The sequence below is a fragment of the Pleurodeles waltl genome, chromosome 1_1 (assembly GCF_031143425.1).
Source record: "Pleurodeles waltl isolate 20211129_DDA chromosome 1_1, aPleWal1.hap1.20221129, whole genome shotgun sequence".
Taxonomy (NCBI): domain Eukaryota; kingdom Metazoa; phylum Chordata; class Amphibia; order Caudata; family Salamandridae; genus Pleurodeles; species Pleurodeles waltl.
Window position 1 is genome coordinate 388,010,406 of NC_090436.1, and position 18,183 is coordinate 388,028,588.

The 18,183-nt window shown below is 42.9% G+C and overlaps 1 protein-coding gene across 2 annotated transcripts in view; it reads left to right on the plus strand.

Annotated features, from left to right (window-relative positions):
* Positions 1-18,183, plus strand: part of DMGDH (dimethylglycine dehydrogenase) — a 458,426-nt gene that overhangs the window by 359,659 nt on the left and 80,584 nt on the right. The window contains exon 15 of one of the 2 annotated variants that reach the window (XM_069223303.1): positions 13,311-14,115. The exons of the other annotated variant lie outside the window; for it this stretch is intronic. Within the exon in view, the coding sequence (XP_069079404.1) occupies positions 13,311-13,352 (42 nt within the window). The 3' untranslated portion in view covers positions 13,353-14,115. Of the gene's footprint in view, positions 1-13,310; positions 14,116-18,183 lie in introns of those variants that run through there. 2 annotated transcript variants of the gene reach the window in all.

The following is an 18,183-nucleotide window of genomic DNA, read 5'->3' on the forward strand; positions in this document are numbered from 1 at the left end:
CTGAAAGATATGGAGTGATGTCCCCCAGCGGTCCTAGATCTCCTTCCAGAGGACAAACTGGACACAACAAAAGCAATTATAAGAGAAAGTGAAAGACCTTCAACCTCTATTATTGAAGTGTCCATGGATAGCTCCAATATTGTTCTTTGCAACCTAGTAAGAACGTTGATTCTACTTCAAGGATGGCAGTAGAGTATTTCACTTTGCATGGACTACAGGTAAAAGTGCTTAATCTGCCCTTTAATAGCCAGAGACACTTCAGGGCATCAGTACAGATAGTGGCACAATGTGCTTCTTTCTGGAACTGAAGTTTCATAAAACTTCTGAATTTTGAAGCTCCAGGAGAAAACGGTCTTAAAAGAGGAGGTTCTGCACGAATTGGATGTCCACAAAGACAGGATGGTCAATAACATTACCCCCTCAATGATCAAGGATATTACAGACCACGTAGGCAAAACAACATGCCATTGCAAAAGGAGGAGTGTCATATTCTTGAGATCAAGACTTGTGCTGCTGGTCACAACTCCTTTCCATCCAGTGGGAGGGAACATTTCCCAGGTTTTGCTGCGGAATGGGAGAAGGTAACTTTGAATGGATGTGTTGTGTACAGACTGTAGTGTTCTTGCAGAAACTGCCATGTCGACCACCAGCCCTGGAGAATCATAATTTCCCGCAATTATAACAGGAGATTCTCTAGTTTCTCAAGGAAGTGATAGAGAAGGTACCCAAAAATTAATACAGTCTAGGCTTTTGCTCCAGGATTTTGCTGGCAACAAAGGAAGAGGTAGCTGGAGATCCTAGACCACTGAGAGTTAAACAAGTTCCTTAGTTGACTGTCCTGCAGGATGGTCACCCTAAAGCAAGAATACCGAATGTTCCTAGACTTTCATGATGTGTACTTTCACAACCCTATTCATCAGTACCACAAGCAGTGTCTAAGATCATCCCTTATCAACCTCAAGTCTGCTTCAAGAGTCCTGAAAAAAGGCCTAGTGCCAGTTGCTGCACAAGGTGGGCTGTCCGGGTTTCCCATACTTAGGCTTGCTTATAAAATGGTCAACAGTGCAAGAGGCACGGCTCACTGAATACTTGTCTGCCACTGCTCTGTTCCTGAAGCTGATCCTGAAGTCAAATCATCCCTATCACCAGCAACTATCCTAACTTACCTTGGAGCATGCCTAGACACTGCTCAAGGGAGAGCTTTCCTGTTCGGAGTGGAATCTGCCCATGCATAATAAATGGGCTGTTGACCCAACTGCTAGTGAATCTGGTATCCGGACCTTTTTTGGCCTCGGCAAACATGTAATCTTGTGTGCGGTCTGCAGACCTTGGTCCAAAACTGATCTGGAGGTCCAGAGCCTAGCTCTGAGGTCATGGAGGGGTGCAAACAGTGTACATTAGACAGGCCACAAGACTGCCGTCTGTGCTCTGGACATGCACAGTGAATGTTGACGGCAGCATACTTTTTTTTGGTGATCAGTAGCTAAATTGGCCTTTTTACCTGTTCAAGAGTGAGTGTGATGCCCACAAGGCCATTCAAGTAAAGTTCCACTTGCGTGTCATGACCAAACCATGCGCTGACCCGCCTATGTGAATGTCAAGTGCTAGTACATGTATAGTGTATAATAACAGGACTCTATTGTTTGCAAGTGTACAACCTTTTTAGCAAGGGATTGCTAATTAGTACTTTCTGAGCATTGCAATTTGGTTAATGAGGAAATAGTATTCGGTCAGCCGAGTTTCTGGGGAGAGCCTGGGTCCTTTGTTTTGAAAGGCTGATCAGAGTCCGGTATAAAGCTTCACACTTACTGTGCTCATGCTGTTGATACTCCTGCTTGGAGACAGCATCGTTACTACCTAATGTGAAGAGCTATTATGGTGTACAAAGAACATGTCTGCACTGCAGAGAACATTTTATAGGAACTGGGCCCAACCGGTTTTTAAACTCAGTGGATCCATATCCTGTGTAAACAAAAACAAATGGGTTCCAAAGTTCCCCATTTTGTTTCAGTTTCAACTGCTTCCTTGCCTTAGGAGAATATCTGCTGTTTTAAAGCACTAGTTTTTGCGGATAGCCTATCTTCCCTAGATGAAGGCATGTTGACTCTTTTTTTCCAAACCTTGCTGGAAGAAGCTGTGGGTCTGCCAGTGGCCCATGGAGCTGTCTGCCTATTGATAGGGGAGAGTAGGCAGCCTTGTACTGCAAGATTCTACGTATCCGTGGATTAGAAAACCAACTGCTGAGCACGGTGTGAGGAGTTGCCCAGAGGGAGCAGAGGAAACATGGGAGAGTTCCAAGTGGACCCATAATGTGCCCAGCATCCCTGGTCTCCAGACTGCTGAGTCAAGTCTGACTGAGTTGTGCCCATCTTGCCAGTGGGAACTCCAAAGTAAAGACTGCTCAATTCGGAGAAGTTTGCAGAGAAAGACAGAGATTATATGCTGCCTCTACCTGTTGGACTGGTGATAGCCAAAAACATTAAACTGAAAATGAAACACTTAGCTGGTCTGAAGAGCAACCAAGCAGATGCCGCTGGTGGTAATCTGAGGGTCACGGTTAGGAGCTATGCCATGACCAGTTACAACAACTGTTCAAATGCTGGGGTCATCTTCAGATCTCTTCACTGCCTGGGACAACAAGCCAGCAACAATAAGACAATCTTGGCATCTTTACATATGCTTTTCCAGCATTGCCCTTGGTCCCGAGGGTTCTGAGAAAGGCAAAGAAAAAGCAATGTAAAATAATGCATACGTATGTAAAATAATACACCCCGGGTAGCTGAAACTGCATTAGTACACCAAACGTCTGCATCTCTTCAGCAATCCTTCTGTAAAGTTGAACGCGCTCTTCAGGAGCTCACCTACAGGCAAGTGTGCCAATTTTGCCACCACAGTCAAATCTTTGAACCTCACTGCCTGGTTCTTGACGGCCTATTGTTTGGTCACCTGGACACGCAGCAAGACCACAGGGATGTTTTAATGCACGCATGTGCACCATCCACTTCCAGGACATACAGTGATGAGTGGGAAAGTCTCTCCATCTCGTGTGCTGAACGAAGTAAAAATCTGATCACTGGACACCCTCATCCAATTGTTATATTTATTGCATCTCCCCAAATCAGCCTCAAGCACACTTCTACCTATCTCCATCTAACTGTAATTTCCAGATACAGACATTTTTCTGGGCCCGCATTACTTCTCTCAAAGGATGATCAAATAATTTATGAAAGGGCTACTTCGATTTTTTCCTCCAGTTAAATGACTGCTAGTTCCTTCATAAGTCAGTATTGTTTTCAGACACCCATCATGGCAACACCATGTAAACTATTGACAAGGCAGAACTAAAGTTCCTCTCTTGGAAAATGACTGCGGCTTGCCTTGATCTCGTCAGAATGAGTGAATGAGCTGCATGCAGGACCTATCAATTAACCCTTCTTATACTTCTCGAATGGCAAGGTGGTACTATGTAGAAATCCAGAGCTCATGTCCTTTCAGACTTCCACCTCAAGGAAGCAGCAGTTCTCTGTTTCTTCTTTCCAAACTATACATCCAATGACGAAAGTTCTCTGTGCTCTGTTGGACGTCAACCTGGAAAAACAGGTACACATCTTCCAAACACTACTGCCCGGATATGAATGCAGCAGCAGATTCGTCAATTGGAGAAGCAGTTCTTTTCAATAGGATGAGTCTGCTTCACACTTTTGAATTCATCATGGGCTACAACCTATTCTAATCCAAGGGTGTGAATCTATGAAAGGTCCAGTGTTGTACAGGCAGTAAGCTGCTCACCTGTAACTACAGTTCTCCAGCATTAGTAGATTTCATAAGTTCACATGCCACCCACCCTGCTCTTCTGACAGAAGCTCACTGCTTGATCTTTCACCTCTGTACCTCTGAGAATGTGAGCGATGGTGGCCCATTGGGGCTACCTCATTGGCTAAAGTTGGCCTTTTTTGTGTATTTCACCAGTCGTAAGAACAATGGGCCTCCCTGTTTGGGATTTTCAAATACTGAGGGTCACTCGTACAGTTTTTCTATTGTGTATCATGCATACTCACCGTCAACACTGTCTGGACTAGACCAAAGTGTATAATCATTTCCCAAGAAGTCACATTGGGGGACTAAGGATAGCGAGCATGCAATTTAATTTTCACCATAGTTGCCCTTTTGTGTTGATGAAAATCGGTGTTTTTTTTTTTTCAAAAACATTTATAATCTTTGTGCTTGAGAGTCAAACCCAGCATTTGAAAAACACCTATTTCAGTGTGGCCGTAACAAAAATGAACCAGCGGCCAGTGGGTATTGTTTTCAGTGCGAGATATGGCATAATATAAGCTAGGCCTAGGTAATTTATCACACTGGGCATAAACTTGACATTTTCACGGCTCCAGGTCACTAACTTCTGCAGAATCAATCAGTCAATCTTTATACAAAGCAATGCCATAAAAGATCCATATGAAGATAAAAAGTATGTATAGAATGGAAGAATACAAATATTACATAAAAGCAATCAGTCATAAAAACATGAAAAACAATTCCGCATAGACCAGAATTTACCTACAAGCATGTCCTATTGCCATCCTAGATGAGTATCAGCACCTCTCTGATTCTAGTACATTGTTGAATATACCTGGCTACTGAGATACATACAAGAGGAATGCCACGTTCTTGTGGAAATGAGACAGATCTGTGTGATCTCAAATTACCATCACGAAACAGTGGAAATAAAAATGGAGACTTTTTTTTTTTTTTTACAAATGGCAAAATATAACCAGTGCATTGAACCGAGTGATTGTCACAAGGACCAGAGGGTGGCGGCTTGTGCTACAAACCTGTCTCCAGAAAAGTCAACATGACGTACACTATGTTAAGCCTGAATCTTGTGAGAAGAAATCTGTAATCGACGTTTGATATATTAGCCAAGTATGGCTCCATTGCACCGGTGGTCAAGAATACATACACACCAATGATTTTGTTAAATCCTTATTCCATTTGGCTTCGTTGCATTTTTCCACAAACGAAGTTTTCAACCTATTTTTGGAGTGGAGGGTCCCCTGATTCAATTAAAAAAATATCAGATTTTCTAATCTGTTCAAAACCTTCTTTTATGTATTTGAACTAAGGTATATGCCTGGTATGGTCCAGGACCAAACAATGCCCTAATATCATTCAATTGAGTTTAGTTTGCTCTTTGGACAATGTTGCGACCCAGAGAACAGGTGGCTGTAACGCAAAATGATCCTCTAGATAACTGATACCTAGTTCAAAATGACAGATGAAATTATAGGTACTTTTTTTGGTGCAAATTAATTCTCGAACTGTTGTGGGACATTCTGCTCTTTGCTCACAGTTCTGCTCCATAAGCAGCCAGGGGAATACCTTATCTTATATAAACAGATAACATCTTGTTTAGAGGTTTCGAGCCCAGATTGCTGTGGAACCTAAAGCCCCTTTTAATTACGCAATCATATTGAGGGGCTCTGAATTTACATAAGTGATCCCATTTCAAACCAGAGTCAAAAGGGATCCCAAAGAACTGATAAGATATAACTTTCCATAAAGGAGTACTCAGCACAGAATATGTCCTTGTTTTTCTGATATGCGAACCACAGATCCTCACACATGATTTTGCAACATTTGTGTGCAGGTCTAAATCCTCCATAGGCCGAGCAAAAGAGTCCATTAATAGCTGAAGCCAGTTTACAATGCGGCAATTACCACTGCATCATCAGCATTAATGAATAAAGGCAGAGGGGATGATCCTACCTGGGGCAAAACCTGCCCTTACCCTTAAATACCTTCCAATTAATGATGTACACTGTCACGAGGAAGGTGGCTAATACGCAACTCTGCCAGAATCCCCTGCTGATCCTTATGGATTCTGTACATTCATCCTTGCAGCCATAACATGAGGAAGCACTAGTGTCTATATGTAGCGGTATCATAAAGTTAACAATAGCATAAGCAGCACCTATGGCTATCGCTGTACCTCTTAGTTTCATTTTATTCACCCGATCCAATGTTTTTGTGAGGTCCATGAAGGCCAAATTCAATGGGCCACCAATAACAATTGAATATTTTGCTACCGCCAGTTGTAAATTAAGGCACTTTTCTATGGTTGCTGTGCTCTGCAAAACCCTTATTGGACAACTGACAGTACACTATTTTCATGGGTCCACATTTCCATTTTCTCTATCAGGACACAGAATAAATGCAAAGTCAATAGAGATCTGTTTCCAAAATACTTTACGATTGCAAATCCTGTTTCCACTCAGAACATTTTGATTTATGGTTGTAATTCCAAAATGTGATTCACACAATCGAGATTTGAGAAATGTTCCATTCCTCACTTCTTTTATTGAACATGCGGTAATTATGTGTTTTGTGGCTAACAGTGATACCCCATAACTTTCCCTGGATACATTTCAGCTGGTCAGACCTGATGAAATGTACCAGAGGAAAATGACTGGTAATTACTCAAACCTCAGATTTTTGTGTGGTAAGCACCTACAGTCTGCACATTATCAGGTTGTTCTCTCTGCCCATGCCCCCCAAAACAAAAACAAAAAAACACATAATAAGGGATAAATATAGCACTTGATACATTCTAACTGCCTCAGTGTCTGAGTTTATCGTGTGCAATAACTATTGTATCAGATGATGGGCCACTTGAAATGAGGGCTCTAGAGTTTGGCGGGATGGGATAACTCATGTATATCATGCTAGAAGCTTATCTACCTTAAGATGCACTACCCCCGAGTAGAAGATACTCCTTTCCTCACTCAGTCACTAATTATGAGATATTCATGCCCACTACTCCTGCTCTTAACACGATTAACATTTAGTCTTCATTATATATCTGATTTTTTTTTTTTTCAAGCAGTGGAATTGGTCAGAAAAACTTGTGTTGCTAAAGCCACTCTGAGTGGCCAGGGTATGCCCAGACGTGGGTTCCTTGCTCACTACCACAGGATTCAAGCAAGCCTGTCTGATGAAGGTTGATACCCTGAAACCAGTCCCAGGATGCTTGTTTCTGGTCCAGGAGGACCTGGCCTGGCAGCTCAGGCTGGACTGTTGTTCCCATGGGGCGCACTGTCAAGACTTATTTGCATATGCTTGGGTCCAAACTGGAGTGGCATGGTGAGCAACAAAACAATGGATTAAACCGAGATCTCTGACTTTGGGTGAGTGTTTGAAAATTTTCAGCACTCCAGCCATCATTCTGCTGTGCAGAAAAACTCCAGGCTTGCCTGCTGCTGAATGAGTTTGTTTGAAAGTATACAACATCGTTCAGGACATCACTGCCACAGAAGGCCCCCGCCCTGTCCCAGTGAGTAGATTTACTCATAGGAAGTACTTTGTGTGAGTAAATGTTTTATGAATGTGAAACCCACCTGGCATAGATGTCATTTAGGGGTTGCCATGCGTCGCAGCTCCAACCCCTGGCTTGCACATTGCAACCACTTGCACTTTCTTTGCCACCCCTGCCACCCCTGCCCTCAGAGGTGGCAAAACCAGTGACAACAACACAGGATCATCTCGTCCCTAGGTGTGTCGATTAAGGGCTCCACTCTCCTTGTTTTCTGCCAATTTGTTTAATTCCATTAATAGCGAATAATATTGTTTTATTCACTATTAGTGTAATACAAATGAAGTGCAGTTAGCTGGAATGGGGCTATCTTCAAGATGAAGTAATATTGTAGCAAGGCAAATGCCCAATGTAGGAAACTTTATTTCTTGTAAAATGTATTATAATTACGCCAGTCCCCAGCAGAAGGAATGTGTTGTGATAGTTGAACAAATGTGATTCACAAATTTAGTTTGGATGACTATAATATTATAAACACTTGTGTGAAGCTTTTTCAGTTATAGTGATAAGGAACCCCCTAAATTCCAGTTGAACTTTGATTCATGTCACTATCAAATAATGGACTTGGACGGCAAAGGACTTGGTCCAAAGTCTTGAGATCCAATTCACAGGGCAAGCAGGCCAAAGTGGTTGGTGGTCTGGCTCTAGGGGATCACTGGCAGTCCCAACTGGTCTCTTCACATATAGTTTTATTGCATGGGACTCTTGGTGCTGGATTTTGGCAAGCATTTTATGTAAGTTACACAGGGGGCGTTCATGAGTGTATATCTGAAGAGTAACTGCTTGATGCCAGGATGTTCATTGTCTAAGTGGGCACTTTCTGGCACCTAGCTGCTGAGGTAAGTAAATAAAAGATTTACTTTAAATGTATGTTATGTGAGTACTTGCTGGTGAGGATATATGTGTGTGAGACAGCGTGTGTATGTGTAAGCAGGTATGTGTAAGTGACAGATGATGAGTGATGTGCGAAATTGAGTGTCAGTGAGTGTGCATGAGTAGGAGTGAGTGAGGCTGAGTGTGAGTAAGCATGATTGCAAGTAAGTGAGAATGAATGAGTGTGAAATTACTTGAATATGTAAGGCGTGGCCTTTGAGAGCCTTTGGTGTTTTAACAAATTTATATGAATGTTGTGCTTCAAAATAGAGTATTTGATCTTATTTGTTCGAAATATTCTCTGGAGCAGGATCCCCTCCAGCCCTCTTAGAAGAGGTTTGACTCACTTGCTACACATCAGGGCTAGTATTACACCCAGAACCTTTAAAGATCATGGCAGCACTCTAATATAGGTGGTATCTAAAATAGACCTGTTGTGTTGTTATACAGGGAGTGCAGAATTATTAGGCAAGTTGTATTTTTGAGGATTAATTTTATTATTGAACAACAACCATGTTCTCAATTAACCCAAAAAACTCATTAATATCAAAGCTGAATATTTTTGGAAGTAGTTTTTAGTTTATTTTTAGTTTTAGCTATGTTAGGGGGATATCTGTGTGTGCAGGTGACTATTACTGTGCATAATTATTAGGCAACTTAACAAAAAAAATATATATACCCATTTAAATTATTTATTATTACCAGTGAAACCAATATAACATCTCAACATTCACAAATATACATTTCTGACATTCAAAAACAAAACAAAAACAAATCAGTGACCAATATAGCCACCTTTCATTGCAAGGACACTCAAAAGCCTGCCATCCATGGATTCTGTCAGTGTTTTGATCTGTTCACCATCAACATTGCGTGCAGCAGCAACCACAGCCTCCCAGACACTGTTCAGAGAGGTGTACTGTTTTCCCTCCTTGTAAATCTCACATTTGATGATGGACCACAGGTTCTCAATGGGGTTCAGATCAGGTGAACAAGGAGGCCATGTCATTAGATTTCCTTCTTTTATACCCTTTCTTGCCAGCCACGCTGTGGAGTACTTGGACGCGTGTGATGGAGCATTGTCCTGCATGAAAATCATGTTTTTCTTGAAGGATGCAGACTTCTACCTGTACCACTGCTTGAAGAAGGTGTCTTCCAGGAACTGGCAGTAGGACTGGGAGTTGAGCTTGAATCCATCCTCAACCCGAAAAGGCCCCACAAGCTCATCTTTGATGATACCAGCCCAAACCAGTACTCCACCTCCACCTTGCTGGCGTCTGAGTCGGACTGGAGCTCTCTGCCCTTTACCAATCCAGCCACGGGCCTATCCATCTGGCCCATCAAGACTCACTCTCATTTCATCAGTCCATAAAACCTTAGAAAAATCAGTCTTGAGATATTTATTGGCCCAGTCTTGACGTTTCAGCTTGTGTGTCTTGTTCAGTGGTGGTCGTCTTTCAGCCTTTCTTACCTTGGCCATGTCTCTGAGTATTGCACACCTTGTGCTTTTGGGCACTCCAGTGATGTTGCAGCTCTGAAATATGGCCAAACTGGTGGCAAGTGGCATCGTGGCAGCTGCACGCTTGACTTTTCTCAGTTCATGGGCAGTTATTTTGCGCCTTGGTTTTTCCACACGCTTCTTGCGACCCTGTTGACTATTTTGAATGAAACGCTTGATTGTTCGATGATCACGCTTCAGAAGCTTTGCAATTTTAAGAGTGCTGCATCCCTCTGCAAGATATCTCACTATTTTTGACTTTTCGGAGCCTGTCAAGTCCTTCTTTTGACCCATTTTGCCAAAGGAAAGGAAGTTGCCTAATAATTATGCACACCTGATATAGGGTGTTGATGTCATTAGACCACACCCCTTCTCATTACAGAGATGCACATCACCTAATATGCTTAATTGGTAGTAGGCTTTCGAGCCTATACAGCTTGGAGTAAGACAACATGCATAAAGAGGATGATGTGGTCAAAATACTAATTTGCCTAATAATTCTGCACTCCCTGTAATAGTCATGCAGGTATTATGGAATTTCAGTGATGTTACTTGTGATGTCATCAGAATTAAGGTCATGTGACATGACCACCTCAAATCTTCTGGGTGAAAGGTCATATGATGTCACTACCCGTGATGTCAGTAAGATCAAAGGGTGTGTGATGCCACCTCTGCTACCCATGGCATTTTGTTGAATTGACATACATGTGTGCTGGTGTACGTTGAACGTACTTGCATAAATAGCTGTGAAGCAGGACCCATTGCATTTTCATTCATAAATATGTAATGATAAATTGCAAACTATATCTTTCTTGTACAGTAAGAGCAAGATCCATCCATTCAGAGGCACCCTCGGCCCGAGCCCACATCACATCTTCAACTTGGCCAGCGCCACCATCACAACAGAGCTTTGCCGAACTATCAACCATTCCATCGAAAACGCCACCTTCCCATCCGTATGGAAGCACACGGAGATAGACCCACTCCTATAGAAACCCTCCATCTACCCAAGGGAAATTAAGAATTACAGACCCATCTCTCTGCTCCCCTTCCCAGCCAAAATACCAGAAAAGACCATCAACATGCAACTCAGAGTTCCTCAAGTCGAATCACATCTTAGACCCCTCCCAGTCCGGATTGAGGAGCAGTCATAGCACCAAAACAGCCCTCTTCGCAGCCACCAACGACACCTGCATCATACTGGACTGTGGAGACATGGCCGCCCTCATCCTCCTCGGCCTCCAGTGCTTAATTTGGGCTGGTGATTTCCAGTGCTTAGCACTGGCACTTATTTAACAGGACTGGAGCTATTGATTTTTTTTTCTCCCCTGTGTGATGTGTCCAGTAATTATTAAAAATATATTTACCTACCTGTTTTGTCCTCCTCCTTTAGGTCATACACCTGTTGTGCAACCCACAGGTATTGTCTGCATTTCACGGTGCAGTCAGAACACTTTCAGTTTGCTGTGTTTCCCTTTGTCTGGCGATGGATTGAAGTGGCCTGAGGTGGATTTAAGACCACGCAGCGTGGTACTCAGTGTGCCTGTGTGGCTACTGGTTTCTGAGCAACGCTTTGAGCACTGGCACTTATTATTCTATAAATTGAGCACTGTCGACCTCTCCACGCTTTCCGTGACCTGCCACGTCAGCGCTGTCTCACATCATGCTCCCACATTCAGCGTCTCCTTTGGAAGATTTTCAAGTGGATCTCCACTGAGGCAAGAAGGACTGTCACTCACACTCTTGTCAGCAGGAGACTGGACTACAGCAACGCATTCTACGCTGGCATCACAAGGAAGCTACAAGCAAGACTACAGAGAATCCAGAACGCAGCAGCCAGACTCATCCTAGATGTCCCCGCGACAGCCACATCTCCGCCCACGTCAGAGACCTTCACTGGATCCTGGTCGACTAACACATCGACTTCAAGCTACTGACACACACCTACAAGGCACTTCAAAACATCAGACCGGACTACCTCAACCACTGCCTGAACGTCTACACCCCTGCCAGGCAACTCTGTTCCTCCCAACTCCCTCTTGCCGTCATCCCCAGGGTCAGGAAGAGCACAGCCAGCGGCAGATCCTTCTCTTACATCGCAGCACGTACATGGAACAAACTCCCGTTCAACCTCAGACAGGTCGCGTCGCTGAAGCAGTTCAGGAAGTATCTTAAGACCTGGCTCTTGGAGTGATCAGCATGCCTACAACAGCGCCTTGAGACATCAGGGTTGATGAGCCATGCTTTACAAGTGCCTGGTTGATTGAAGATAATGTTGGCAAGAACCTAAATTGATTTATCCTACGAGTCTTTAAACTTTTGAAACATATGGCGTTTTGCTCATTAGTTTTTGTACAACACATTCATTCGTACGCACGCACGAAACTAGAAGTCGCATTGTTGCCTGAAAATTAAATTAGTGCTTTAAATAGGCAGACAGGGCCAGGCAGCGTACTGAGCACCTGCACTTCATTCCCAGCAAGGAGTCAGTCCATTTAGCTGGTTTAACTTTAATAGTAAAGGTATTTCTTCAGAGTAAGCAGCTACCGTGGGATTTCGTTTTTGGATTCTTTAGTTATTAGCTCCCTCTAGTGGCAAATTATTGTACTACAGTTTGTTGACAAAGCAAAGGCTTGCCGTTTGTATCCCACTAGCAGTATTCCCGTGGAAAACAAATCACAAAGGTCGAAAACTTTGGTGTTGAAGACATGTCCTTGCGACTGTAAGGAAATATCCAACATTTTATCAATTCACAAAGTATTCCTGGAGTACTCTTGGGGACATAATGGAAATAAACGGAGTAAACCAATTAATATGCACCTATTATCGCAAAGTGTAGGATAATTTTCTACATTTCTTTGATACATTTGTTTTCAAGAGAGCACTAGGTAGACTGCACAGCAGCTTATTCATGAGTCTGCACCCCAAGCTTTAGCCACCGACAGACCGCTAACCTGTTTACCCTGATCTGCAAATACTAAATTAAGTCACAAATGAAGTAACTCTAATTGTATTTCATGACTACTCTTTATACATGCTTCCTTGCCGTTCCCAAGCGCCGCAAATAACTAGTGTTAATATTAAATTACTTAAGTATGTTAATATTAAATAACTTAAGTAAGGCTCTGTTACCCTTGCCGTGATTCAGGCTTGCTACCCCCAAGTCACTGTAGGACGGCGTTGAGCATTTGATTCATGAGCCATCTTGCTGGCAGTCAGTGCTATTTAGTACACATGTCTTCCTTTAAACCTGGCCATAGCTCAGATGTAAGAGATACCTTACCTTCCCCCTCCAGTAAAGCTAGGAAAGCCACGGCCAAGATATCTTTTAAAATCTTAAAAATTTGTGCTATATTTGTATGAAAAAATTCTATCCAGATTGGTATTGTCTTGTTAATTTAATGTATATTTCTTATATTCAAGCATGTTTTTGGATTGTTAGAGATGTTCATGCTGAAGGTGAACATTAAATCTTAGTGGTCAATATAATTGTTTTTTAAATGACACTCATTTCGGTTGATGAGATAAGATGTGCAGAGAAGATAATACTATTTCCTTAAATTCACACAGTATTGTCAGCTGAGGCGGACTAGGAATGAAACCCAGATCTGACCACAGTCATCACCTTAGACCACTACTCCACCCTTGAAGAAGCTTCTGGAGAATGGGAAACGAGATTTTCCAGAGGTTTTGTGCCATTGAAAGGCTGATCAGAATAGGGCCGAGTCAATACCATGCTCTTGCCTGACAGGTGCTTTAATTGGCCTTTTAACATAATTTCTGCAAATAGTGCCACTGAAACACCTGTAAATAAATGTGCAGCTTGGAGTTTTAGCCTGGTATCTGTGTTCTAATGTTGCATTATGCAGCATCAGGCTGTTTGGCATGAATACGTCAAAGAAACGATCATTTCCAAAGCCAAAAGGTCTGGTTAGGCAACCAGCCTATTAGGGTTTTTCAATGCTTGTTTGTTTTGTGTTGGCTTCTGCAAACCTTTATTTTTGCAGAAGCTGCTGGGCCCTCACAAATATATAAAACAATATTTAAAAGCAAAAATGTTTTTTTTTGTCTCAAAAAGCAGACATTGCAGTTGTAGTCCCTTGTACTGAAGGGAACTACTTTGTGTGTGGATGTGCACCTTGTGAAAGGGAAGAATTGGGTCACTCAGTGAAGTCAGCCATTGCCTGAAGTAGAACGACACTTTGACCCATGCTGTGGGTGGAAGAAAAATGTGACTGCCACAGCAACAGATCTACGGATGATGAGTGCGGACTGAAAGCTACTATAAGTGTCAAGGATGTAATTTTATTAAAATCAAAAGGTCTTTGCTAATGTAATACCTGAAAATCGGTTCAATAAAATAACTTCAAGTTGGACTGTGCTGTTGATATTTGCGTATAGTCTACCATCGCCATCACAGGGTTGAATCCAAGTAGATGAAGCCCAGCTTTTCATCCTTCTAACGTAGATAATATAAGTACTATTGAGTTGGGTAGTAGCAACTGGTATCTCCAGTGCTGTCTTTGCCTGCGGAACATAGTAACAAACTCTATATAAAAAGTTATATATCACATTCATACACTGATTATATACGAGAATGGAACAAATTAAACAATTTTGATTCTAACAGGAAGTAGCAATAGTGGTATTCCAGTTCGTTCTTAATTTCTTTTACTTTTCTTTTGCTTTTCTATAAGGAGATACTTGTGTTTAAGTATTGTTAAACTGTTTGAATGCTCCTCAGCTAAAAGGGATATACAAATCAAAACTGTAGAGGGAACACAATAAAGAACGTTCCCCTCTTTCTGTCTGTCCACATCTCCCCACACCCCCTTTGCCTCCTCAGTTTTTTAGGATCAGTATACCTTAAACTGCAATTTAAAAAATAGCCTTCACCACAATTACGGGAGCTGCCCTGATTTGGTGCATTTTATTTATTTATTTATTATTTGTAGAGCACAACTGTCACATTAACAGGTATCCTGGAGCTGTGAGATTTCATCTAGACAGACCGGCTATGAAGGTAAGAGCAAGACGGCCATGGGTTACTTAGGGACGATCTAGGTATTCAAAACCCTCATAAAGTGCAGTAGATCAGTTGATGATGTAGGGGGAGCTAGTAACCTGTTCCATAGTTGGGCTGCATTAACTGTAAAGGCTTGACCACCTTGCCTGGTCCTGCAGAATCCTGTTAGCACAGGAGGTTAGCGAAAGCTGAACGGATACATCTCCCTGGGGTATATCTCTTAACGAGATAATCTGGTGCTTCAAGTAGCAGTATGTTACAGTAGTCCAACCTACTCAGAATAATGCTGTTCACCGTGAGGAATAATTTAACTTGGGTCAGCAGCAGAAGCAAGAACTTCCTGAGACCGCGCTAAAGTGCAAAGCAGGTCCCTGCTTCTTTATTGACATGTTTCTCCAGGGAAAGTTTAGCGTCAAAAGTAACTGCAAAGTATCCGGGAGAGACGGCTCTTTTTCAGATGGGCGTAGCCAGAAATTAGAAGAATGTATTATGGGGACTTTATTTACCGAACGTCAGAGGAGTTCCGTTTTTCCCCCATTAAATTTGAGAGATTTTGCGTTCAGCCAGTTTACAATGTCTGACACACAGTTATGAAAAGAATCAGTTACATCCTGCTGGCTATGACTGATGGACAGAATGAGCTGAGTGTCATCAGTATAGTTGACTAGCTTGATACTGTGGGCTTTGATGAGAGTAATAAGTGGCCTATATGGCTGAGAGCAGATCCCTTGGGAACATGTTTGATAGATTTAATGCAAAACAGTAGGGGGCATGGCAATGGTCTGGCAACTAACAGAAAAAGTAGCTCATCCACTTCAGTACAGCCCCACCCCCTCCAACTGAGTCAAGTCTGTTAAAGAGGATTTGGTCGTTGACTGTATCAAAGGCGGCTGACGGATCGAGTAGTGTACGAACTGAGGGTTTGACACTGTCCAGCCTTAACCCGAGTTCGCCTAAGGCGGTGAGAAGGGCCGTCTCTGTCCCATGCCGTGGCCTAAAACCAAACTGTTCCTCCTCTAGAAGAGAGTGGTTTTCCAAATAGAGGGACAACTTCCTGCTAACTAGGCACTCAAGCTTCTTTACTGGGAAAGGAAGGAGTGAAATAGGGCTGTAATCTCTGGAAACCAATTAATCAGGCATTAGGGTTTTCGTTAGAGGGGTGGCTATGGCTCTCTTCCAGTTCCGTGGGACAAGGCCCGACCCCACTGCTTGATTACAGGTCTGCAGCCTGGGAGGAATCAGCTCCTCCGCCCACTTTTCCCAGACTCTGTAGTAAGGGGTCAAGAGGACAGCCAGGTGAGGCGGACAGTGCTATTGTTCGACAAGTCACCTCATAAATTGGGTCAGAAATGTCGAACCTGTAAGAGTTAGTGTCTATAGAATTGGGTCCATCATGTATTGCAATGACACTCGGCGCCAAGACTTCAGTATTGGGGGGGGGGGGGATTGGAATGACTAATTCTGTACTTCCATCAGGATGTAGTACAGTCTGACCCATCCCTATTGGTTCAAGGAGGCCTCCAATATCCTCCAAAATAATGCTGATCTTCTCAAAGAAGTCAGTAAGAACAATCACAGAAGTCTTGCAACGGATTGATTTCTCATTTCTGACACAGAGGGTTGGACGGATCATGCAGAATGTTGAAGAGCTTCTTAGCACTGTTAGGGGGAGACATAATAGTGGTGGCATAGTACTCTGCCTTTGCTTTACCTATTTCTTTTTTATATTCTTTCAGAGTTCCTTAAACGTTTTATCCTCTTCTGAGTATGACCTGTGCCATTGCCTTGCAAGTCTTTTACAGGCTTATTTTGGCTCTTTTAAGAATGCGCTATACCCCACGGGGCAGAGAGTCAGTAATGCATTTTTAGGTTTGTGAGTGGTATTTCTGCATCCAGTGTAGTTGAGATACCCTCTTTGAGGGCAGAGCAATTTTCCTCTACCAACTTCTTAGCATTAAAAATATTAGAAAGATTAAAAACCTGTCCGTGTGAATGCCTGGTAAGTTTATACCAGGCCCTGCCCTTCCTCATTATGGCTAAGCCCGACTTCAGGGCCTGAGGTTCCTTTATATTAAGGAGGAAGGCTAGAAGTGCATGGTCGGTACAGCACAAGGCAAAAGCATCTTTAAATAAGATTAGCCAATAAGGAGAGAAGATAAGGCCAAGGCCCTTCCCAGTATATTTTCACGTTTGCACTCCCAGCATCTGCCTGGTTCAGTTCTTTAGCGCTGTTCCAGACATTTCACATGGCGCTACTGCTGCCTTCCCTCCCATATTGGCCCCTAAACATAGAGAACAGACACAATTGAGAGTCAGGAAATCCATGCATAATGACAGACTTGATAAATATTACTTCCTGCAATTCTTTGGTGAGAGCTTTCAGGGCATGTCTCACCAGAGACCACCTGCACCCCGAGACCTCCATGGTGGACGGCCTGGCTGCTATTCAGTACCTAAGACGGCTGTCAAAATCAAGGGAGACATCAACGTGGAGGTTAATTTACCCAATAGGAAAATCTCAGCAGAGAAAGAACTCCAGACAGTCACAGAGGAAGTAAAGCGGCTCAAGGACACAGCCCAGTGTCCCATAAACGAGTATTAATTTTGCTTAGGATAGAGAGGATAGGTCCTAATGCAACAGAGACCATTCCTAGTAAAATCGGAAGGATCAAGAATGAAAGCCTTAACGAAGGAGTGGATAACACGTGCTGAAAACTAAGGGACCTTCTGCTTCTCTTTGATTAAAGCAGACACACAGGGCTATGATTGCCCTTCCCTGGGCCTGTCCCTGGGCGATTATCATCAAGTTCCTGAATTACAGAAACAAATGCCATCTTAAGCAAGACAGCTGTTCTGGTGCTACCCCTACACAAATACCAAGACACTCCTGTTTTGTGTCATTACTCAGACTATCCAGAGTCGTAAGAAGATCTTTGATGCCACCAAAAAACAAACATTGGAAAATCCAGCATGTCTGTCTTTGTAATTTTAGGCCTATAATACATAAAAATGGTACAGGGTGGTGCAATTATTCCATGCATATGAATCTGTAGGGTGGAAAATAACCCTTGCACTTCACCAGTGGCATAATGTCAAAGCAGAGTGTAATCAGCAGGTTGCTGTGGCCCTGTATTTTTGTTGTCAGTGGTGCTGCGAACAGCCGGTCTCTTACTAGATACTGAAAGCTACCTGTCCTGGGGATGATGCTGTTTCCTAGAGTTGCACTGTAAGGTAAGTCATGGCGCGTTCTGTCCTCAGAACAAATATGGGAGTAGCTGGATGGCTAGAATGTACCCTGGCCATGGAGACTTCCTGGGAGCATATACGCTGGAAGTTTGGTGCTTGGGGTGCTGCAACACCCCTCTCCTCCCCCCCCCCCCCCCCCCCAAAAAAAATAATAATAATAACCATGCTTGA